This window comes from Odocoileus virginianus, chromosome 17, assembly GCF_023699985.2.
Source record: "Odocoileus virginianus isolate 20LAN1187 ecotype Illinois chromosome 17, Ovbor_1.2, whole genome shotgun sequence".
In the NCBI taxonomy this organism is placed as follows: Eukaryota; Metazoa; Chordata; class Mammalia; order Artiodactyla; family Cervidae; genus Odocoileus; species Odocoileus virginianus.
The window spans coordinates 12,832,814-12,858,023 of NC_069690.1; the positions used below are offsets into that span (position 1 = coordinate 12,832,814).

A 25,210-nucleotide genomic window follows, 5' to 3' on the forward strand; every position below is an offset into this window, starting at 1 on the left:
CAGCCCACTCTGAGCCAAGTGAGGGGGCTTCTGATCAATCTTTCATACCAGGAAACTACTAGAGGGAAGGACAGGCACCCCATGAGCTGGTGAGCATTTGTTTATGAAGCAGAATTATGCCTGTCTGAGCAGGAAAGAGGAACAAGAGCAGAGGGCAGGAATAAGGAGAGCTCACAGCCCTTCAGAGGCACTCACCCAGACAGTATACGCCAGTGACCACTGTGTGCCCAGCACTAGGTGAGGTGATGGAAACCCAGGCGGAAGCAAAACACACCCAAATCTCCCCCTTCTTGGAGGTGGATTTTAGTGGAGACAGACAGATAATAGATACAAATAATAGAAAGTAAAATATTTAAGATAGTAAATGTGACAGGGCTAGGGAGAAAATCAAGTGGGGAGACGGACAGCAAGGGACAGGGTGGGGAGAGGGAACACGGTTTTGAGTAAGAGGGGCAAGAAGACCTTAGAAGGTGACATCTGAGCAAAGGTCTGAAGGTTAGGAACAGTCTAGTGCCTGTGGTTCTGGCTACAGGCAAACCCTGAGCAGGAGACGACCACTGAGGAGGACAGGGACTGAGATTTCATGTTGGACTGTGAGATCTCTGTTGGGATGTGTGAGAGCTGAAGCCAGCCAGGAAGTTACGGAATCTGTGAGGCTAGTAAGGGGTAGAAAGGCAGAATTCAACAGAGCATGGTAGAACTGATTGGGGCCCCAATAATTTAATTTTCTTTTTTAAACCAATGATTTAATTTTAATGCCTCATCTAGTTCAGACTCTTTGATAAACCAGTAACGTGACTTTACATTGTGTATAACAAGGACTGGGAAACCTGGCCACAGAGACCTTAAGTCAAATAGTTGTTCCTCAGTAGGATTTAAGTGTCTTATCTATAAAAGCAGAAGCTACTTAGTGAAGTCCTATGAGGCCTGAGAGATCTAGATTAAACTACTTGACATAGGGACAACTGAAAAGCCTCCAAAGTGTCATGATTTTGAAGAAGTAAAATATGAAAGCACATACCTAATAAGTATTCCATGCCTTGAGCTGACTGAATTACTTCTGTGCATACAGAGCTACTACTGATTCCATTTAAGGTATCATTGGCCTTCTTAATGACCTACAAAGAAATGAAATCACATCACCTTACATAACCAGGAAGTCATCACAAAGCAGTTTACTATTAGTAGAAAACCCAGCGGAAAGCTGGGAGGTATGAAAACACATGACTGACTGATGTATGTAGATGACTATGCTGAAACAAATCTGAGAATTTAATTTTGACATTGACGAACCAAGCCTCCGTTTTTTTGGAAGTGAAAAGACAAAGGTTCTTAAGCTTAAATATTATTTTAACTTGGGCAGAGTTACATTTTGTTACATCTTTAACTCAGTGACAGAGAGGGCACCGTAAGTCAAGTGAGCGGTATCTGCCACAATAGGTGGGAAAGAAGCCTCACTGAAGACGTGTGACTTTCCACACAGGTCCTCTAGAGCAAGTCCATCGAGGCAGAGCTCGCCCCGAGTCCATCCAAAGGAACCCAGAAGGCAAGATGACACAAGAGGCATATGTGGACGTGTGAACACATGGAAGAGACAGACTCACCTCCAGAGCACTCCCCAGACACCGCTGCCATTCATAGGCATACCTCTCATTCTCCTGTGAAATTTATAAAAAGAACTGGGTCAAGTGGGCAAGCCTGGAGTCCTACTTGTGACTTCTGTCAGGTCAGAGTCCTGAAGACTTACGTCCGTGTCTATGAAAACCACTAATCCAAGTGCAGTTGATCATCTGAACCCACTAATGATGATTTTTATTGATAGTTCCTGATAACTATAACTTCTAAACATGCTTCTTGTAAACCAGAGGGAAATGGTTTTTAGTGGATTCCCTTTGTAAACACTGCCTCATTTGTTCCATTAATAGTGGAAGCTTCTTTAAAGGTATGCACCACATAGGTGTCTAGCACAAGAGCCAGCATCAAACCACAGCTTCCTGCTCCACAGTCAGGAAGTGATATGTACGAGTGAGCGCCGGTCTGACAAGGATGGGGAGGAGGATGCTAAGAGTGTGGGCTGGAGGAGGAAGCAGCATGGGACGAACGTTAACCATGAGAGGATCCAGCACATCTGCCCTCTCTTTTTTTAATGTGGGCCAATTTTTAAATTAGCTACAATATTGCTTCTGATTTTTTCTTGATTTTTTCTTTTTTTAATGTCTTGGTTTTTTGGCCATGAGTCATGTGGAATCTTAGCTCCCTGACCAGCAACTGAATCCATATCCCCTGCGCTGGACAGTAAAGTCTTAACTACTGGGCTTCCAGGAAGTCCTCCATGCCCCCACCCCTAGCACCACCTTTTGAGGTTTTACCACTAAGATGATAAAGTCCACATGCTCAAAAAGAACTCCCTGAAGAAACACTTCCCTCCTTGCAAGGTCTCAGGAATAATTCCACTTTTAGGGTCACTAACTACTCGCAGTGATGTCACATCTAGGAGGAATCTTCATCCAGGGCTAAGATCACCATGCTCTCACTTTAGTGACACATCTCATGCTCGAGGCCTTGGGATGGTCTGCCCTGCGTTCCCCCAGGTGACTGAGGCAAGGATTTCTCTCGGGGCCCTGGGTGCTCAGCCCCCGGGGACGAGGAGCCCGCTCACCTCCACCTCTCCTGTCAGGTCTTTGTACTTGTCACGGATGACGGGCAGGGCAGGCTTCTCGCTCAGTGTGTTGGAGCGGTCCCTGAAAGGCTGCTCCAAAGCCGGAGAAGGAGAAGAGCGGCTTATTTCTTTATCACCAAGGCTTAGGCTCCTCTTGTGCGATCCTGGGGGAGATGGATGGCACAAAGGTGCTGATTACTCAGCTTAATCCAAGCAGAGGCTCTTCCTTGCTAACACGACGCTCTTCTCTAGATCCTGGTGTCAGGAAGGGGTCAGAACCATACTTCTCATTTGGCCTGTCTGGCAAGCAACACATTGAACCCTTTCCCTTGTTCTCCCGTGCCTGAGTCCCCTGCCTTTAATTTTCTCCATTACGCTTCTTTTATCTGTCAGAATACTTCCATAATTCTGAGCGTGGGATCACTGGAGTCTGGAGGACTAGGGTCTTTCTAACTATCAGTGTGCAAGAGTGTGGCTGCTTTTCCAGTCATCACCTGTGGATTGGTACTGACTTCCTCCATCCTTCTCAATGAACAGAAATCAATGAGCCCTTCTGTCAGGGTGAGATTAAAACCAAAGGGGCAAACTCAAATGCCTTCAGAGGGCAGGCGGGCAGAGGAAGTGACTGAAGCAGGTTAGCTGGAGGGAAACGTGGTGGGAATCACATCGTCTGCGGGAGGGGATGATGCGACTCAGCTCCCGCTGGTCATCAAGACGTGGGAACGCAGGCCTAGGACTGCCAGACATTATGCCTTTCCAAGAAAAGCCAGAAATCCAGGTTGTGAAGTGTCACGGTTTTTATGCACTGGCAATTGCTTTACACATTAGAAATCCTTCAGTGTGGGTCAATCAAAACAGGTCTGCAGACTGGACCCAGATCCACAGGTACTACATGGCACCTCAGGATGAAAAGATAAAACTCTGTAGCCAGGGATCAAGAGCAGAACTCACTGGCCCACACGGCGTCAAACCATTTCTCTGGCTCTTCTAACACAGCACACTTCTCCCCAAAACAAGCCAACAAACTGACCATGTGCTGCACTTAATTTTAACCCCCAAAGCTGTCATCTGATGAGTACTGGTTTCAGTTCAGTCTCAGGGAAACCCTCTTTTATAGTCCTTTGTCACAGGCTCTGATTTTAAACATTGGAAAACAGATTTCCTGCTAACCGAGGGACCAACTTCTTATTCTAAGAAAGAACTAACACTTAAACGCAGTGGAAGAAACCATGGTGTAAAATCTGTGTTGAAAGCTACTCACCTTGAACAGAAAGGTCAAAGGTTGCTAGCTCACTTTTGATCATTTCTTCGCTGGATTTCATTTTGCCTTGTGAATTGGCCACTAAAAAGTCAAATTTGCTGATTTTGGGCTTCTCACTCTGAAACTCTCCGAAGTCATCTGCGCACTCCTTGGTGGTGTCGTGAGAAGCGCTGCTGGAGGCCGGGCTCAGGCACACGGCCTCGTGGCTCCGCTCGCCTACAGGCAGGTCTTGTCTGGCGAAATCCCTGAAGTCCCCGCTTTCATATTCCTTTGGCTCGCTGGCCTGTGGGATCACGTCCTTAAAATTGGCGAAAGCTGGAAAGGTGGTCTCTGGAAGGGGATCCTCGCTGGCGAAGGTTGTGACTTTGGAGAGAGATGTCACGGTGAGGTTTTCGGAACTGCCGAATGAAGTCTCTTTCTTGTGAAGAACTGAGGCGGCTGACGAGGCTCCGCTTCCTGCTGAGAGGACAAATGGGGACAGTTTTCTGCCCTGAGAGGCATCATCCCTGTCTGACCAGTCATAGCTCGTAAGTGTGCTCACTGCAAAATTGCTACTGTAGGTTCCAAAAGCAGCATATTTTAAGTCCTCTATATCTGAAAGGGAAATAAGACCCCACAATTAGAGGCAAGCTCACCACGGAGGCAAAATGCCCTAAACTCTGCAGAAGCAAAATGTCTAGCGTCTTTGATTAGTTTCATGTGATATTGGAATTGACTAAATTTAGAGCTTGTACTAAAATTAAAGGAGCTGGGCTGTAAAATCTGATCTTTAAAAACCCACATTAGCCTTGAGCTGGCATTTATATTTAGTAACAAGGAGTCCTTTTCTTTCGATACGACAGTTCCTAAAAAAAAAAAAAAGACAGGAGGTTCGTCCACCAATGTATATACTGTTTGATAGAAGGATAGGGTCATTTAATAAAATGTCCATTCACTTGTAAACTTGAATATGTATTTACAACACTCCCTGCCCAAACAAGTCTCTTACATTTTGACTTCACTGGAACATGTTCATTTATAACATGCTCATAAGAAATGTATATGACACACTAATTAAAAATAGACTATCTTGAAACTAAAGTTAAACAAAAATGTTATAGCTAACTTTTCATCAATTACTAGGAGTTTCTGTCTAGGCAAGGCCAAATATGAGATTTTAATTAAGTAGTTACTTACCCAGTTGTTATTTTGGTCACTATGGACGTCATACTGCTGTGATGGAGTATGAGGGAAAAAAATCAATCTAAGCTATGGAGTATGAGGGAAAAAAAAATCAATCTATGCTAACTTTTGCCTCTAAACAAACAGAATCAAAGTCTGGGTCCTCCTGGGCTCGTTTCTCTTTCAACTATGTGTAACTGCCTCATTAAAAAAGGAAAAGAAAGAAACGCTGGGGCAGAAGACTCATTTTACATGCTTAATATATATTTAAATAATTTAAGAGGTGGCACCAAACAGCAAAAAGAATATAGGTTTTTAATTCAGACAGACCTGCATTCAACTCCCAGCTGCGCCACCTACCACTTGTGTGACACTAGGCGTGCTATTTAATATCTCAACTTTGGCTTGCTTATATGCAAAAAAAAAAAAAAAAAAAAAGAAAAAGACCAGGCACGTGGCAGGGCTGTGTTGTGACATTAATGACAGTGTGTGTAAAGGGACCAGCCCAGAGTCTAGTGAAAGTGAAGTCGCTCAGTCGGGTCCAACTCTTTGCGACCCCTTGGACTTGTAGCCCACCAGGCTCCTCCGCCCATGGAACTCTCCAGGCACGAATAGTGGAGTGGGCTGCCATTTCCTTCTCCAGGAGATCTTCCCGACGCAGGGACTGAACCCGGGCCTCCCGCACTGCAGGCGGACGCTTTACCCTCTGAGCCACCAGGGCGGTCTCACAGAGCCTAGTGAGCAGCACAGCAATTATTACACAGCACAGCTGCCACCAGCCTCACTGTGAAATTTAGCTGCCTGCCTTGGGGCTTAACATAGAATCGTTTGAAAGTAAAATGTGAAAAGTCAACCCATCACTTTGGTCGTCTTGGTAGAGAGAATTTCTTGCCCATTTTCTTGAAGCCAAACCAGCTGGGGCTGAGTCACATTGACGTGGAGAAGCCACCTTTCTAGCACTATGGTCCATTCAATCTGTCCAAGATGCATTTGGTCTCATTTTGGTCACTGTCGACCAGGTGAGAAGGCCAAATGCAAGACTCCCTCTCCAACAACCAAAAGCGGGGCTTGTGAGGAAAACGCTTGAAAAGTTCTGTGACCCAGATTCTAATAACTCAGTTAACAGGTGAGCCAGCACTGGGCCTCTCCGTTTCTCTTACACAGTGATGCTGCCTGGTTTATCAGAGGGAAGGGATTCCTGACATTGCTCCTCCAACAGTGCACCCCAAGCTTCTCTCTCAGTCCTATTAGGAAAAGGGCACTAACTTAATATAAACAGGAGGGGAAGAAAAGATTTAGGTGAAAGCGTACAGTTCAGAATGAATGAAACAAGACTTTATACAGAATGCCTTCTTAGTCTCTGGCTGTAGTGTTTGTTTTCCCCACCACTGAAAGGGATCAGAGGGTTCCCTGACTCAAATTAAGTGAAATTCAATCAGAAGGCAGATGCAGTTAAACACAAGATGACTGAGTCTGCAAAGGGTTCATTCAGAAGGATGTGTCACAACATAAAATTTTATTAGATCCTACCAGAAAGCTCTTTGAAGAAGCTATGTTATGAACTACTCCTAGAATCTCATCTACTAAATTGGTAGCTATTTTCATAGAGACCAAAGATACATTTAATAAAAAGTTAAGCTCTTGTTCAACCACAACTAAGTTGCTATGGTAATAAAAAAAGATCCTTTTGTGCAATTATGCAACAAGAAAAAAAAAGTTTAAAAAAACCCCCAGAAATTATTGTACTATAATCAGGTAAAAGGCATTATAAACACTAAGGGAATACCTTAGCTGAAGAGCTTTCAAGTATTTTGTGTAATACTTAAGGTCTTCAACAAATCTTATTTTTATTATGAATGATAAACACAACATTTTGCCTTTTGGAACAACTCACAGAAATGACCAAACAAAAGACTAAAATGGAAATATTTTGTATTCTAAAAAATAATGAAGAGTAATTATACAGGATATATGAAAGTTAAACCTCAAGGCTGATTTTTAAATTTTACTTTCACTTATTTACTGGCTAGACAGTGTAAAAAAAAAATAAGTTGCTAAAGTGCAATTCATTTGGACACAAAAGGAAGTGCTGCTATTACATAAGGAACATGAGAACACTGAATTCCTAAACCATAGCACTTTATAAGCAATATAAAAATGAGTTGTATTTCCTGGCATGGTGAATATTAGTAAACCATTTTTTTTTAATGTGGTAAATCAGTTCACTAAGAATAGGTTAAACCAAGAAAATTCTTCATTTCCCACATTAACAGTTCTGTTTTCTAAGCAATCAAACGATATGTATTACTGTATGTTGGTCTTAAAAACATTAAATATTCTGCAAAACCTACAACATGAGTGATATTGTAACCACTGAAGTTACTGTAGGTGAGTTTTCAATTTGACAGCTGAATTCTGAAAACTGCAAGAGAAAAAGGAAAAGAAAACAGAATGGATGTAATAAAAGGAATAGAGAATCACTACTGTATTTTCAATTCTGCTGGAAAACTCTTCGGCTGTGCTGGATTGAACTGCAATTGCACACAGATAATGCACCAAATTGTGTGCTTTAATATACGTATTTGTTTGCAACTAGCAATGTCCTATTACCAAGCCAGAGGAATAAACTACACAATCTGCTTTCCATCATGGGTCTCAAATCAAGACATGGATTTCCTGCTTATGCTGGCAAGTAACCCCATCAGTCTCTCCCATAACCTCTATTCAAATCCCATCTGAATGGATGTTATACATGAGAACAAGGTATTTCCTGGAACAAAGAATGTGAGCTGCTACTACAGAATGCAGAAGTCCACACTGTTTTCCATGGATCTTTTCTAAAACTCTAAGCATGTGCCCAGGTGATTAAGAGTTACTAGCTTCTGAGAAAAGCATTTAGAAAAAGAAAAAAAAAAAAAAAAAACAGATACATGTGCAAATTCCACCACTCCTCAGTGTTTAACTGGCAATAAAAATGTTCATTGATTGGAGTAAGGAATTTCCAATACTGATTTAGTCCAAACTCTGTTTTACCAAAGCAAATCATGAAATATTTATACACTTAAACTTCTGTCCATTTCTGGTCTTACTCTTCCTTCTGAGATCAGTCATGTTCACATTCTCTGTTACCTGTAGAACCTGGTCTGACTGTATTGTCCTAAGTATCAAACACCCAGACGGTGTTGTTAAAGAAAACAGGAATGAAAGTGATCACAGTGTAAGCATGACAGGCCATAAAATGCTGCTGTATAATCGCCTTCCAGTATTTTCTAACCTGTATAGAAACCTACCATTCTTCATCTGTACGGACCCATGTAAATCTAAGGTTTAAGCGCTGTCAGGCTATCAGTAAGCACCTGCAGGCTTCTGGGTTGGTGTTTTAAGTTCAATTAAAAAAAAAAAGGTAATCCTATGGATATTTTCAGTTGGAGGAGGCAGAAGGCCATGGAACAGTGCCAAGACAAACAGTGGGACATGGTCATCATTAAAAAAACATTAAATGAGCACAGAAGATGGCAATTACAACTGGAGCCTTTTGGCCACGCAAGGGAGAGAGCAGCACCCAGGAAAACCTCCTAAGTATATCACCCCATATATAGTGACCCTATATAGCCAATGGGCCAACATTTTCCAAAACAACTTATGAAAAGCATGCAACTGATGGAAAAACGAAGCTGGAAGCTCTTTAAAAATAAAATGGCTTGATTTTTTTCAGTTACTTTAGGATTTAGCCCAGCTTCTTTGATATTGACAAAATTATCACCATGTTCATCAGCTACTTTTAAAAAATCAGTAGGGATTTTAATGAGAAAAACAGAGCAATTGTAAAATATAAATACACCTGAATAATTTCTCAGATACTGAAGTGTGAAGTCAAGCACTAACCACATCTCACTTTACCTGGCATGGGGATAAACAAAATAGTATTTCTGGTTTGCTGGAACTTACAGAAGAGAATACAGTCCTTCAAATCTTTTTAAGTTTATACTGTTATATGTATTATCAAAACTTTCTCCCTAAAAAGTAGTGTTACTTTTATTAATTGGCTCCACTTATGAATGTGATTATGTTTTATGCACAGTTATGTTCATTTTCTGCGGCCTGATTTAAAGGAGAAAGGAGTTAAAGCAGCCCCAGATGGACCATTCTACCACTAAACTCCACTGACAAAAGAATTCCTTTACCAAAGCCAAAAGACTGGCATGAGAAAATTCTAAACAAAAGGCAACAGATATTGCTAGATAGAAGCTACACCAAAATCTTTCTTCCAAATTAGTTAGCACAGATTATAATTAAAACATAATATGATTACACAAGGTTTTGCAAACCAAGTATTATTCAACTTGCTAAAGCATTATGCTCTGGAAAACATGATATTTTGAAGTGTAGACCCACATTTTCTTAGTCTCAATATGCAATCTCCGTGCCTCCCCCCCCCCCCCACATGGCATACTTCAGGTACTGCAAGTAATCTCTCAGGAATTCTATTCAAAATCTTCACCTTCCATGGTTTAATTTCCTTTCTGACTCAATTTTTTAAAAGGAAGTGTCAAAATATAAGAAAAAAAATTAAAACCATGCAAATAACTCCTTTTCCCCAAAGTTTTTCCCTACTATTATACTCCAAAATGGTAAAAAAAAAAAAAAAAAAAATTTTGGCTTACTCTTGTGGCTGACTTTCATGGGTCTTTCTAAAAAAAGAAATTCTTTTCTTAAAAATGCAAAGAGCTAAGAACTCGCCTCATGGACTAAGTTAAAAAAGACCAAAGGAAGGTGGCTTCATAATACATTCTGAAGCTGGAAAGGTAATGCACTCTACAGTTAGAGGATGACGTACCCAACTTCAAACTCAAATCAAATCCAGTCCTGGAGACTCCCTAGTATTAACAAGAACACTTTCTGTTGCAGAGACTATCATTTTAAATTTGGTTCACATATACCCTGTTCAGAAGTCCATCTCAATATCATTTGATAATTTAATTTATAGATACTCAGAGAAGGCAATGGCACCCCACTCCAGTACTCTTGCCTGGAAAATCCCATGGACAGAGGAGCCTGGTAGGCTGCAGTCCATGGAGTCACGAAGAGTCAGACATGACTGAGCGACTTCACTTTCCCTTTTCACTTTCATGCACTGGAGAAGGAAATGGCAACCCACTCCAGTGTTCTTGCCTGGAGAATCCCAGGGACGGGGGAGCCTAGTGGGCTGCTGTCTATGGGGTCACACGGAGTCAGACACGACTGAAGCAACTTAGCAGCAGCAGCAGTGGCAGTTATTGACAGATGTGGCCCTCTTTCCCCAACACTAAACTGACGTCTTTCCTTTCTCTTCTCAGTTTAACTCCTAGTTGAGGCAGCCACCAAGATGTTTACAAAGCAATAAATATACTCAGTTTTGTCACTAGAGGTAAGGAATAAAATTTCTAACATGTAATAATGTAAGGTTTATACTTTTTAAATGTTTTAAGTTATATTTTAATCCAATGCCATGTTAAACAGTTATGTCAGTGGCATTATAATAAGAGAAGGCTAAAATGTACCAATACTTTCTTAGGAAAAAGGTGTTTGAGGAAACAAAATAAACAAAAAGGAAAAAACCCTCTAACCACAGGAGGGTTTAAATTTGATATGGACCAGGTATTTTACTTTGGTCTAACCCTGGAGAAGTATAAATTACACACATCCCCACACTTTCAAAATATGCCAAAGAATTATTTATTAACGTAGGACTTACAGATCACAAAAGAGAGTGATACAGAAGAGCTGGAAAAAAAGTCATCAGAATAAGCATGCAGATCAGTATTTGCAGAGGAATATACCAAAGCAAGTTTGAAAAGGCACATTCACACAGAAAATGTCCCAATTGAAAAAAAAAGACATCAGAAAAGCAGCCAAAAAATAATAATAAGGCGCTGATTAAAATACAAAGATTTTCAATGTCAAAGAAGAGCTACTTTACAAGTAGGTAAGTAGGGAGCTACAGAAGTCTTGCTAACCCTTTGACAGTGTCACAAAGAGGGTCAGCTCTTGCTGCCAACGAAACCAGATGATCTCAATGACTGCACATCAAGCTGCTTTAGTGCTGAGAGATTCAATTTAGTGGGGGTGGGGTTGGGGGCGGGGGACAAAAGCAGCCTAGTTGAAATTATATGCAGCAAGGGCTCAAAGGGTTAAATGTAATAATACGCAGAGAAATCAGGCAATGTTATTAGTATTATCTACCTTCCATACAAAGAATCATAGCAGGAGTTAAAAGAGACAGTATCCCCTTCAGAGTTAAGTTAGGGTTTCCAAACAGGATTAAGGTCCAGAGATAAACTACTAGGTCTTATTCTCTCTTCATCAGCTCACTTCTTATTTCTCCAACAAAATGTACCTTTTAATCCACAATCTGAGAGAGCAAGAGCTACTGTGGTCAAGATGAGGATAATGTAAAACCAAACTGCACTGGAGAAGTCTCTGTCATTTACCTTCTCCAATACATTCACGCAGCAGTTCTGCTCAAGAACAATACAGCTCATTGGTCAGACATCAACCCCTTTTACAACCACTCTAAAGGGATACTGCTCCTTTCGGACAGGAGGTTTACAGATCAAAAGGAGAGAACAATCTGCTTTTAAGAATGTCCTCAAATTGAAGAAACTTAGCTTGAACATTACAGGTTCCAAGCTGGGAATGTTCCAAACATACATAAAAGGACATGAGCACAGAAGATTATTTTAACAGGTCAATCAGAACAAGCTCAGTCACGAAACCAATCTCCCTTCCCAAAATGGGAAATAAAAAAAAAAGACACCCCAAGCCCAGATTAGACTCATCTCATAATGACATCTAGTTTGGCACTGTGAAAGAATAGAGACTCACTTTCAGAAAAATAGCTTCTAATTCATAACTTCAGAGTCCAAAAGGCTAGAGTACATGTCATGAGATTTTAAAATAAAAAGTCACTATTATTGTTCAGAAAACAAAGCGCTTTGCAACCAACTGCTGTAACTTAAGCAGCTCATACAAAAAAGAGAAACAGAATCTCTCCAGCAAACAAAGAGCAGCAAAAAAGAAAAAAGAAAAGAAAAACATCTGAAGAAAAGTACATTAAAAAAAACAAGTAGACAGCAGGGGCACAAGTTGCCCTGCAGACAGCCCACTGCACTTGGCAAAGGCCTTAGCAAAGAGCCCATGGAACACAGCACTCCTCCAATACCTTGCTCCCGATTCAGCACCCTGTTTAAGACCATTTCCAACCTCTCAATAGCCAAAGGATGGATGTAATTTTGCTTTCTGACTTGACCAATTTGATGCATGCAAAAGCCGTCATACTTTACAACTTCTGCCTGAATCTGTAAACTTGGGAGTGTCTTGTGTGTCTCTCTCCGGTTAAACAACAATGAACCCTTCACACATGTATGCATTTTTCTGGAATAATACAGTAATGCTGAGATAGTTCTCATTATTAAAGGCCACAAAATAGGTGTATCTTTCTATATATATATCAAAGAACAAAACAAAATAAACACTAGGACACTTGGGAATCTAGTCTTTCTGACAGGAAGTTGGACAGAGAATCAACTGCTACACGTAAATCCATATGGAATTTAAACAGGGTTCCCTTCTAAGATGTTCTCAAACGTTTTCTGAGGAAGTTAGCAGTTACCCTATTCTACCGTCTAAGGTCTGTTACAATTTAATACTTCTGGTCATAGCACTAGCACTGAAAACCTTACCTGAATTCCACTAACACCTGGTGCCCTTCTCCGTGCCAGGCCCTGGCACGCAGGGCGCCCACACACAAGTTCTTGCCCTCTTCTCTTGTAGGGATGTGGCAAACTGCAAGATCACTGGCTAGACATTTTTACTTACTTGGCCTAACACGAGTTGGTTTCTGCAAACCAAAAAGAATACTCTATGGGCAGCTGACAAACATACCCGGAGAAGAAAAAAGGAGGAAACCCTGACCTCACTCACAGAAACAGAGGGACATGACTGACACCGCCAATGTCTTTATAACATTTCTGGCAATGTGCGGCTCGTTTAGCAGTGGATTTTGATGTGCCTCGAACACCAAGCTGGTGTCAGGTTTCAAACGTCAAACTATTTTAGCTATCCAAGTTTCACTGTATTCACGGTAACCACATATCCGAGTAGCCAGAGAATCAAAAGCAACACTGCTTTAAGGGGACCGGCAATGAAGAGGTTAATTATCAGACATTCATAAAGGTTAAGAGCCAGAGCCTTCCTCTTCTGTAAATGAACACCCACAGAACCACCTCTGACATCTGCGTCACCATCACCAGAGCAATCTCACCAATTCCTCACCTGCGGCAGGAGGATGCTGGCCACTAACTGTCGGTAAATCCAAAGAGCTATCAGACATGACATGCTTAAGCTCTCCTCCCACATCAGCCAGTTTCATGTCAAACTGAACAGAGAGTGCGTCTTCTGAGTCCTCCTTGCCGACACTGCTGCCCCCGATGGAAGGGAGATCGAGGGACTTCACCGAAGCAGAGTCTTCTTTGGTGTGTCTGAAAGCCACCGCTTTCTCTCCCAGGGATTTGTCCGAGTTCATGGAGGAAAATTTACTGGAGTGGAAGTCAGCAAAATCATCATCGCTCTTGCCCGAAGAAGTGCTGTCTTTCAGCTCTTCACCACCTAGTCCAGATCCCTCCAGAGAGAGCTGTTTGAAGACGTCGTATTTCGTGGACGAGGCAGCAGAGTTTTGTCCACTCTTCCCTGCGATGCCTGTGCTGCTGGTCAGGGGACCAGGACTAGCTTCCTCTTTAAGCGCCTCATATTTGTCATCTGCCTTTTGCTCTGATGAAACAGAACTATTACTGAAAGCCATAAAATCTGCAAAGTCATCCTGTTCCCCGACAGAGGCTGGACTAGAATATTCCCCGAAAAGGTTGAATTCTCCAAAATCATCAGCCAAACCAGCAGTCTTAGTTGACACCAATGCTGTACTGGGTGCTGCAGACCCTGCTGGCTGGGGTCGTGTGGAAACGGATTTGGATCCGCTGAATGCAGCTGAAAAGGACAACGGTTTCTCACTGCTGCAAGTAACGGAGGAAAACATATCTAGATCTGCTAAGTTCAGAGGATTTTTCACTTGTGTTTGTGGTTTCTGCTGGGTAGCTCCTGAGGGGAAGGTGGCTGGAAAAGGCTTGTCTTTTGCTGGTGGCTCTAGTGGTGAGATACTATCGGCGGTTTTAAAATCAGTGAAGCCATCGTCGGCCCCTGCAGATCTGAATTCTGCAAAGTTTTCTCCTGAAAGAAAAAATAACCAAATACAGAAGAATGCCGAGCTGAAAGGCACATGATGCAAAACATGTTAAGAACAAGCACATTACAGACGTTTGCCTCCCGGGCTTCACATTATTTAATCATTAGTTTGATAATACCTTACACCATGTATCCCTTTTGTATCCACACTGAAGGCTAGCGATAGAGAAACAAATAAAAATCAAACTGAACACATGATATCATTTTCATTTTCTCATTTCAGCGTGTAAGTCTGTACCAGAGCCTTCGACTGGCTGAAAGCATTGCTCTCAGGATGTTTCCTCACTATGGCTACGCAGCCAAGCCTCCAGGAGAATAAGAAATGGGCACTGGAGGTTCCTGAAGAGGGGTATATTAAAATCATGGCCCTTCAAAGATAAAATGTGTAACACAGTGATCAATCAGGGAAAAAAAAATCACGGTACCTATGAAATATTACAAAGAATCTTGCATCAAATATTTAGGATATACAAGACTCTGCTCAGTTAGGCACTTAAAGCTTATGGTTAGATACTATGTGGTTTTGCTGAAGTATACAGAGGCATTAATTTGAAGGAAATTTGGTGACTGGACTAGAATATTCCCCGAAAAGGTTGAAAAGGCATCTATTTGCTTGCAAAGCATTTTTTCTCAGGGCATATTATAAGGTATTGATAGCTTCTCCCCACGCCATGCAACAAATAAACTGAATCTTACAAAAAAAAAAAAAATCTATGAGTACTTGGGGTTTTCTTGAAATCAGCCATCTCACGGTACCAATCAGCTCTTGTTCTTATTAAAATTCAAAGGGATCTGAACACCAATTCTGTTATTAAAAATTTTGAGGGTTGGATTTAAACTTTATTTTATACTGGGCTACTCTGGAGATAGAGTTACTGACAATTTATTTTGTTAGTTAGAGAAAATAGGTACTAAGGTATTTCTCAGAAATAATTAAACAGATACAGTTAAGATACTGGTAAAAGTCTGGGTCATGGTTCTCAGTAGGGTTTCTGTTCTTTGTTTTCACAGTCATGTTATCACGCGGGCTCCCCCGGTGGCTCAGATGGTAAAGACTCCACCTGCAGTGCGGGAGACCTGGGTTCAATCCCTGAGTTGGGAAGATCGCCTGGAGGAGGGCATGGCAACCCACTCTAGTATTCCTGCCTGAAGAATCCTCATGGACAAGAGGAGCCTGGTGGGCCACAGTCCATGGGGTCACAAAGAGTCGGACACAGCTGAGCGACTAAAGCACAGGAGAGTGTGTAATCACTCAGGTGTGACATGAGGACGTTCAAACAATTTCCATTTTCTAATAGCACCTGAAGATCGCCCACAAAAGCCATCAGGTTATACCAGGTAATGAGAGCCAGAGGTAAACCAATTATAAATATAGCTATAGTAACGTCACTTGTTATTTAAAAATATGAGTGCCATTCTGGAGAGTTATAAACTAAAACACAAGAAGCTTTAATTTCCTCATCTACTTTTTAAAATCACATTTTTCCATAAAAATGAGATAAAGAAGCATATAAACTAGAAAAATGTACATAAAATCAAAATATAATTCTGAAAATCATGAAAATAATATAGGCTTTAAATATTCTGTGCTTGTAACATGATATATATTTTGATATATCATATGAAAAAAAGCATGGAAAATAATGGAAGCTTATTTTTCCTCCTAATCTGAGATACTTAACCAATCCACCAGCATAATTTATCAACACAGAGAAACCTGTTTACCATTACTAGGGAAATTTTAGAAAGATAGGAAGAGCATTCAGAGTTTCTGTAGTTTATGTTTTCATACATACCATTAGTAAAACTAAAGTCAATTTCACAAATTGACAGGAGAAGCAGATATGAAACTTAAAAAACTGCCCTAGAATTTTAGGCAAGTATATCACTGATAATATTTATTTCTGTAAAATAAAAAGGAAACAAGCAGCCAATTTTGTCACAGCCTAAATTTTTGACGTGCTGCTTTAAAATATTTGTGAAATTGACAAGTTTTGCTTGGTTATCTTGTAAAAGAAATCACCACAGCAAACTAAACTTACTGATGAATTGTAAATGTTTCCACTAGAAATGTAAGCTGGGTGAAAGGGTTAAAAAGAAATAAACATGGGTGGGTTTACATGTTCAAAAACACAGGAGATTTTTGGGCAAATGAATCAGTCACAGTCATTGGACGCCTGCTTATCAGGAGGTGCATAAAGCATATGACTTCGTGGCTACCTTTTCAGTCCACTTCTGAATCCTCATTAAGTTTCCCTAACTGCTACTTTCTAGGCTCTAAAAACATTTCAAAAGATATCATTATTTGCTAAAACTTAAACAAAAAGTGTCACTTCTCTATATAGTGTATTTTCTGCATCTACTTTAAGTTTATGGTTTAAACTATATGGGTAGTAAAAAGGAAATATTATTAAACTCAGTCATTTGGACTTAAGAAACTACACCTCTGCAGTAACAGTAATGAAGCCAGTCCAACTGTTTTTTTTAGTGGTTATATAATCAAATGACAACTACTGAAGTAAAATTGCTAAATTCTACACAAAACTGATTACTTGACTGATAATAATATTTTAACCCTTTGTGTTACTACCTTCTGTATTAAATATTAAAAAAAATCAATCCACCTAATCAGTTTTCTACTAAGTTCGCCTTTAACATGAGAGCCCTAGTCAACTGCAAAAGTATTATAAGCCAACAGTTTCATTCCATGAGTCAGATGACCTTCAAGGAGGGTTAATTAAACGTCACACAATCATCTTCCTGTTTTACTTCAAATTTTTGCAGTCCAGTGTATTCTTAACAAGAGTAGAATTAAAATATATTCTCCCCAAATGAACAAAGTTGGCATCACTACATGGAGAGCCTTAAAGATAAGCCCGGAATGAAAGCATGACGACAGCCGTCTGGGAGTTGTCAGGAAGGTACTGAGAAAGCAGTGGGGCGCCGCGGCGTTTCCCAGGAACGACAGGCATCACACAACCACCAACACCAGAGTATAGAGAGAGCCGTGGTATTAGCCCACGCTCTTACTCCAAACTTGCCTTGGCCCCTGAGTTGATGACAGCAACACTAGGAGTAAATGCCACATCAACAAACCTACGGTTCCTCTGGGTTTATCTTTGTACTCCTAGTACCTAATACTAGCACTGAGGAAGAAAGCTATTACATTCTAAAGGCTTGAATGAAACCCAAGGAAACAGTTCTAGAACCTAAGAGCTGTAAAATATTGAATATTTTTAGAGATATTTAAGCAGTATACTTTCTATTGATAGTTTAAATTTCACATGTACACCTTATCCTTCTTGTAATTCCCTTCACCTCCCCGAACCCACCCCATTACTTGGAGAGATGGTTAGACCAAATGACTGTGGAAAGATGGTCCAAGTTTGAGTGTCCAAATACAAAATGGTAGAATGTGGTAATGTCCCCAGGAAGAACTCCTCAGTAGAGGATATGAATTTCACAGCATGCGTGGGTTAAGCTTTGAAGGATATCATTTGACCTATAGATTATCTAAATCCTACACATGAAGTTTCCAGGATTTTGCCACAAATAAAACTTACAATCTTTACATATATGGCTCTCAAATTATCACTCTAAATTCCCTTCCACTCTATTTAAGTCCTTCTATTAGAGATGGGAACCACATAGGCACACAAACCCCTCTCACTCTTCTCATTAAATGACAGCTAATTTTGAAAACCTGGAGGCATACTGACTGGTTGCTGCTGCCTTTTGCACAGTCCACAGATTGCCGCACTGCCAACAGCTCCAGTCTTATCGAACGTTAAAATAACTGAAACTGGCCACAGGAGCCTAACATGACTTGAAGGCTTCCAGTGAAAGGGAATGCACTGTCTTCAAAGGAAATTGCATCAATTTGGGGTCTGCCCTAATTTTTAGAAAATAATTTCCAATAACTGAACCACATTTCGCTTCCTTGTAATTTCCAGAGCCACAAAACAAAACAAAAACACAGCCACAAACAGTAAAATAAAAGAACGTTTGGGATGTTACTGAAAGAGTCGTAAAAATCTCATATTAAACAATGAAATAATTCATCCATTTAAGGAATCAAAAACTTACCCAAAGATTTACTCTCTGCTGTCTGTTCGAGCTCTCTGAAAGCACTGTATTTATCACCAGGCTCTATGATGAAAAGACAGAAGCTCAATTAAGGTTAGGAACCTTGAGATCACAACTCAAGGACATTTATCATAAAAGGTCACCACTAAAAACTAAGATTTACATTCACAGGTTCATGAATCTATGAACTGCTTTTACCTCCAAAGGGAACAGTATTTTCAGAGGACTTGTCAGCTGCAATTCCTTTAAACACAGCATATTTATCCGTTGAAGCTGATGCTTTAGTTCCAGGAAGAGGCATCAACAAAGAAGGGGCACTAAAAGGGAAAAAGAAATATTTCTTAATGACTAGAACATTGTCTCCGTATCATGTCATCAAGGAAGAACTTAGAGTTAAAATGGTACACAGATACCTAGTAAAAACTTGTGGCTCCCTGCTTTAAAGAAACTATATATGTACACCACATATGACCAAAGACATTTTTTTTTTCCTTGAAAAAAATAGACTGAAACAGCATTCAAGCAGTAATTCTTTCCTTGATTGTGTGAAGAGGGGTCAGATCTATGCTGACCATCTAAACCATCTTTAAGCCATAAAATCCACTGGATTTCTGGTGGTCCAGTGGTTAAGAACCCGCCTGCCAATGCAGGGGACACAGGCTCCACACACGCCGCGGGGCAGCAAAGCTTGTGTGGCGCACGCTCCAGAGCCTGAGTGCTGCAGCTGCTGAAGCCCGCGCTCCTGGAGCCTGCGCTCTGCAACGAGACACCACCGAGGTGAGAAGCCTGTGCGCTGCGACCAAGGGTCGCCTCCGCTCTCCGCTACTAGACAAAGCCCCTGTGCAGCAAGGAAGACCCAGCACAGCCAAAAAATTAATTAATTAAAGAAAAAACCCACTGGAGTGGCATTAGAAATAATTATTATACAACAACCACCTGCAATTTTAGATTTAGATCCATAAATCTGTGAAAGCGAACTGCTCAAGTATGTAAACCCAGTAGTTTAACCTTCATGTAAATTATTCTCTCAAATGGGTTCAGAATGCAGAGGCGGAATAGTTAAGATAAAAATCTATTTCTGAAAGGCTGTTCAACCAAGATGCAAACTGTCCCTCTTGATCACACTACACAGCTTACTAGCAGGAGTTCCCACCTCTGATAAGCAGCAGTAACAGTTAATACATTCAATCTGCACTATTACAAGGATCACATCAAGAAGTTCCAGAAGCTATCTTTGCAGCAAAACAACAATCACTTCAAAATTAGATAAAGATACTTTTGCCTGTGGACACATTTCCCTGCTGAATGGAAAAAGTGTAATGAGTAGTATCTGTGTGGGTAATTCTTGGATGGCTTAAACACACACTACAAAAGCTTTGCTTTTTTTATTTTCCTTATCAGACCCTGGCAGCTCCCTGGAAGAACCACCTTTACATATGAATGACTACATTCCACTACTATTTTGTGTCACTCAATACCACCATACACGCCAAGTTATATAAATGGATTTCTATTGAGTTCTTTGCCCTGGAGCAAAAATCTTCCCACAGTCATTTAAATCTTCTTATCAGTGGCCTACAAGCAAGGTGAAAACCCAGCTCATACACAGGCGTGCTAATGGGCACCCACAGTGCTGGAGGAGTTAGTGCTACCAAATACTGTCATCTCACTCCACTACCAGACACCTGCTACATATTTGATCTGGCCAAATCTGTAATCATCAAGAAAGTGTTTATGCCAGTCATGTAACATGTTTCAGGTTCCAAACATGGAAATGGTTATTACTATTGTTTAATACTAATGAAAGGCACTCAGTGAGAGCAGCCTATTTTTTTAAAATTCAAGAATCTGCATTCTATTGAAAGATGAGACTTTAAATGATTTAGTCGCCAAAGTTTTCTCTAGTTATCTTTTTCTCTAGTTATCATTTAGGTTTTACAGTTACTCCAGGCGGCTTTTTTACCTAGTTGCTCACCATGCTAAATAAACCCATTTCAAAAGCAAAAGAAGGACTTCCCTGGTGGCCCAGGGGTTAAGAATCTGCCTGCCCCTGCCAATGCAGGGGACACGGGTTCAGTCCCTGATCCGGGAAGACCCCACATGCCATCAGGTAACTAAGCCTCTGCACCACAATTCCTAAGTCTGTGCTCCTCAACGAGAAGCCACAGCAGTAAGAAGGCAGTGAGTAGACTCCGAACCCAGTGAGTAGACCCCACTCGCCACAAACAGAGAAGGCCGTGCACAGCAACCAAGACCCAGCGCAGCCAAAGATATATAAATTTTTTAAATAAATAAAAATTAAAAGCAAAAGAAAATAAGCCAACTCAAAACCCCAATGTGCCTTAATCCTTTTGAACTATTCTAGCATCAGCACCTCATGTCTGCTTTGTTTTACCATATGTGGTTCCCCAGTGCCTGGCACACGGCAAGTATTTTCCAAATGGATAAATGAATGATGTTTTTCCCTTTCAGATGCCCTTTCATGCCAGCTCTCCAGGACTCTGACATCCAGTTCAACACTGAGTTCAACCAATTTCTCAGATAAACCCTTCTCAATACCTGTAACTCTAAACTGAGAGCGTCTCTCATCATCTCCCAACAGAATTACAATGGAAGCTGCATTTATCCCATACACAGTAGCAAGAATCACTTTCACCATGCCACTTCTTTCTAAAACGCTTTACAGATTATGTCACAGATCATAAGGCAGTCCGTAACCAGTGCCTGCTCTTAACTAATGTCATTTTTTTCCCCACAGACTAACAATACTCTCCGCTCCAGCCTATTTCTAACACTTTATTTGCCTTTCCATCTTCTCAGACAGACAATGCCTATTTTTTGGTTATAAATACTGTCCAAAGTGGTCTTACCTAGGCTTAACTATTTATTTCATTACTTAACAAATATCCTTTTAAAATAATTCACAATATGGAATACAGATCATCATTAAGATAGGGAATTCATTACACATGAACATACACACGACTGAAGGAGCAATTCTAAGAGAGTTTTATTAGACAATATAAATACCCAGATAAAGCTAAGCATCTTTAGAGCAGGAACTGTGCCTTTTGCTTCGGTATTTCCAGTGACTATCCCAATGTCTGGCACATAGCAGATGCTATGTAAATGTGTCTGAATGAATAAACAAACACTGAGTGTGAATTCTTAGACATAAACAAATGTTTTCATACAAGGAAAGCATAGCAGTAGTCAAGCCAGAATTGAAGAAGAAAAACCTGCAAAGTATGACTATACATGACAGTAAACTATTACATGGAGATAATGCCACACAAAACTGCTAATACCCTACTAAGTAGTTCAAGTCAGGGTACCATCTTAAAACTTTCTATGCTCAAATTTCAATTTCATCTGCTGAAGAGTTTTCTCCCAGAGGAACGAATCATCAATTAGATAAATTCAGTTTGTAACCTCCATACTACAATATATTCATCCAACAAACCTTTATGAACTACACAGAGTGGGCCAAGTAATACGTACAGACACATGAAATCCTGTCATCAGGCACCTACAGCCAAGGGAGGGGGAATAGTCAGGTAAAGCAGTAATGGCAGTTAGGGAACAGATATTCACAAGCTGCCATGGCAATAGAGGAGGAGACACCCTGAACTCATGTTGGAGGTAGGGACTGATGGAGAAGGGTTAGTAAAACCTTCCTGAATTAAATCGATTTTTGACATGGAACTAGAATTAACTTGAGAGAGAGCTTCAGATGGAAGAAAACAGGATGTAAAAGGCCAGAAGCTTGAGAGAGCATGGTCAGTTTGGCGGTTTAGGTGTGGCTGGAGATAAGTTGTGGGGAAACAGCAACAGTCAAGAGGGCTAGCAAAAGCCAGGTCACACAGGGCCTTTCCCCACACTGAGCAGGAGCAAGGAGGGGTCAAAAACAGCATGTTTCTGATCAGGTGACTGGATATGTGATTTAACAAATTTTTATTTAGCTTTATAATGAATTGTTTTATGCAGATAATTTGAGATGCCTTGGGTGTTCAGACATGTTCTAGACAAGAGCAGAGCAGATCAAATCTGTGGGATTTCTCTGGTGGTCCAGTGGCTAGGACTCCAAGTTCCCAATGCAGAGGGCCCAGGTTTGATCCCTGGTCAGGGAACTAGATCCCACAAGTTACAACTAAAGATTCCACGTGTCACAACTAAGATCTGGCAGAGCCAAATAAATATATATTAAATATATATATATATATAAATAAATTTGTGCACAGGAAGAGACCTGAGAAAGAAGGATTATGTGTTTACCATAATAATATGTGTTTAATAATACGTGTGTGGCTTGGAACTCCCAGTACTTTACAGTCACATCACTCATATGTTTCTTCTATGTGTCATTTACAAGTGTTTGATGTAGTCTAAAATTTAGGAAAATAATTCTTTCCCCAATTTATAATTCTCTACAATGCCTATCCCTAAGTTCTTCTTATAGTGTCTGCAGGAAGTGCTGACTAAGAGATAATCAATTGGTTAAAACAGAAAAGATAAGTGAAATTGCACAAACAGGAATATAAGAAAAAGGGAATATGCATCATGACAAAAACAAGTTCCCAAAACAACCAAAGAAATTCACACTGCTTACTCAAAGCCTCATATGTGCTACTCGGTGGAAGAAGTATTTATTAATGAATACTTTTAAAAGATGATGGAGGGACTTCCCTGGTGGTCCAGTGGTTAAGAATCTGCCTGCCAATGCAGAGGACATGGGTTCGATCCCTAGTCAGGAAACGAAGATCCTATGTCTCTGGGCAACTAAGCCCATGCATCACAACTACTGAAGCCCATGTGCCCGAGAGCCCGTGCTCCACAAGAGAAGCCACCACAATGAGAAGCTCAAGCACTGCAACTAGAGAAAGCCCGCATGAAGCAATGAAGATCCAGCAAAGCCAAAAATAAGTAAATAAATTTTTAAAAAATAATGGAGGGAACTCCTTGGCCTGTCAGTGGTTAAGAATTTGCCCTCCAATGCAGGAGGTGGAGCTCAATCCCTGGTCGGGGAGCCAAGATCCTACATGCCTTGTGGCCGAAAAACAAAGGCATAAAACAGAAGAAATGTTGTAACAGATGGAATAAAGACTTTTAGAATGGTCCATAACAAACAAAGTCTTAAAAAAAGATGGAAAGGTGTTGACCACATCCTGAATCAGTTACTGTGCCTAAAAGTTAAGCTAGTACATAAAACATCGAAAACATTTACACAACTGTGGCTCAGATGGTAAAGAATCTGCCTACAATGCAGGAGACCTGGGTTCGATCCCTGGGTCAGAAAGATCCCCTGAAGAAGCGAATGGCTACTCACTCCAGTATTCTTGCCTGGAGAATCCCAAGGACACAGGAGCATGGCAGGCTACAGTCTACTGGGTCACAAAGAGTCAGACACAATTGAGCAACTAACATTTTCATGCAAAACAGAAATCTCAAGGCCTAAAAGCCATTGATTTCAACTTAAACATAAGAGAGACATGAATTTTTATATTTCATGTCTATTCATATTTCATTTTGACATATATATTCATTTCATTTTCTAATGATTTCCGTGGATAGTATGCAATACTGTATTAGTATAAAGTATAGATTAGCAATAATATATACTATATTGCAACATGTTAAAATATGTACCCCTGTCTATAAAGCATTTCAGCAGTTGAAGACCTGAATCTAATATAAGAATACAAAGTCATCCTTGCACAAATACACTCAGTTGTAATAAATCAGGTTTAGCACAAGTAGAAAGAAATACTGTCAAGTAGGTGTACACTGGGAGGAACGGTAGAAGCTGGAGGTGGACGAGGGGGAGAGAAGTTTGGAGGACAAAAGTATGAATAAAAGCGGGGATCATCCAGAAATCATGAGACTAAGGAGTCGTAATTCTTTTATTTATACTTAGGCTTCTTATTGTGGACTGCCTCTTTCTCAATTAATAAATACTATATTAACGATATGCAACTCTTTTTTACCTGTTTCCATGCTGAGAATTACTTGATTTTGAAGAAGCCGGCAACTCTTGGAAATCACTGAATGAGTCATCAAGTGACCCCGACTTGGAAGCATCTTGAAAATCCTGAAAGTCGTCATCTTCTGGTTTGACCACCTAGGTTTACAGAGGACATTGAAACAGAAAACATCCAATAATAAAAAGCTAAATAACAAATCTTTAACCATCAACCTCAAAGACAACCTTTTAAAATGCTCCCATTTCAGTATAAATATCTAATTTCAGAAAAATATCCTTTAGACATAACATCAGCTCAACTGCTTAAGGCAGGAATGCTGCTTAGTACTTATAAAATACTCTTGTAAAAATGGTAAAAGGCTGGTTTAAACTTAATTTATATAATTTTTAAATAGCTGAATCACATTTAATAGATTGAGAAACTGCCATCTTTATGAAACAGTTAAATCACATTTGTATATGATACAGTGATATAAGCCTGTTTTAATCTATCACATACACGTATAAACTGTGAACACTGACTCATAATCCCATGCTCTAGGAAGTGAACACTGTTAACAGTTCATTTGTTTTATTGAAAAACAAGCTTATACTATGCTGTTTTGCACTTAAATGAAATTATTTAACATGGACATCTTTTTCATGCAGTATATGTGCATACACCACATTCATCTGAATAATCCAATAGTTTACCAATGTATAGATAAGCCAAAACTTATTTAACATTTTTCTTCTGATTTATAGATATGCAGCTATTCCTAATTTTCACTCTAACAAACAATGCTAC

At 40.3% G+C, this 25,210-nt stretch overlaps 1 protein-coding gene across 18 annotated transcripts in view; it reads right to left on the minus strand.

Moving 5' to 3' along the window:
- The window catches only part of SYNRG (synergin gamma), an 87,870-nt gene that overhangs the window by 23,761 nt on the left and 38,899 nt on the right, over nucleotides 1–25,210 (minus strand). For 14 of the 18 annotated variants that reach the window (XM_070478633.1, XM_070478641.1, XM_070478632.1 and 11 more), the window contains 8 exons: nucleotides 24,428–24,561; nucleotides 18,642–18,760; nucleotides 18,444–18,506; nucleotides 13,395–14,342; nucleotides 3,921–4,514; nucleotides 2,660–2,823; nucleotides 1,605–1,658; nucleotides 1,022–1,118 (listed from right to left, as the gene is read on the minus strand). In XM_070478633.1, the coding sequence (XP_070334734.1) occupies nucleotides 1,022–1,118; nucleotides 1,605–1,658; nucleotides 2,660–2,823; nucleotides 3,921–4,514; nucleotides 13,395–14,342; nucleotides 18,444–18,506; nucleotides 18,642–18,760; nucleotides 24,428–24,561 (2,173 nt within the window). The remainder of the gene's footprint in view (nucleotides 1–1,021; nucleotides 1,119–1,604; nucleotides 1,659–2,659; nucleotides 2,824–3,920; nucleotides 4,515–13,394; nucleotides 14,343–18,443; nucleotides 18,507–18,641; nucleotides 18,761–24,427; nucleotides 24,562–25,210) is intronic. The other 4 variants (XM_070478635.1, XM_070478645.1, XM_070478644.1 and 1 more) reach the window with 2 other exon arrangements.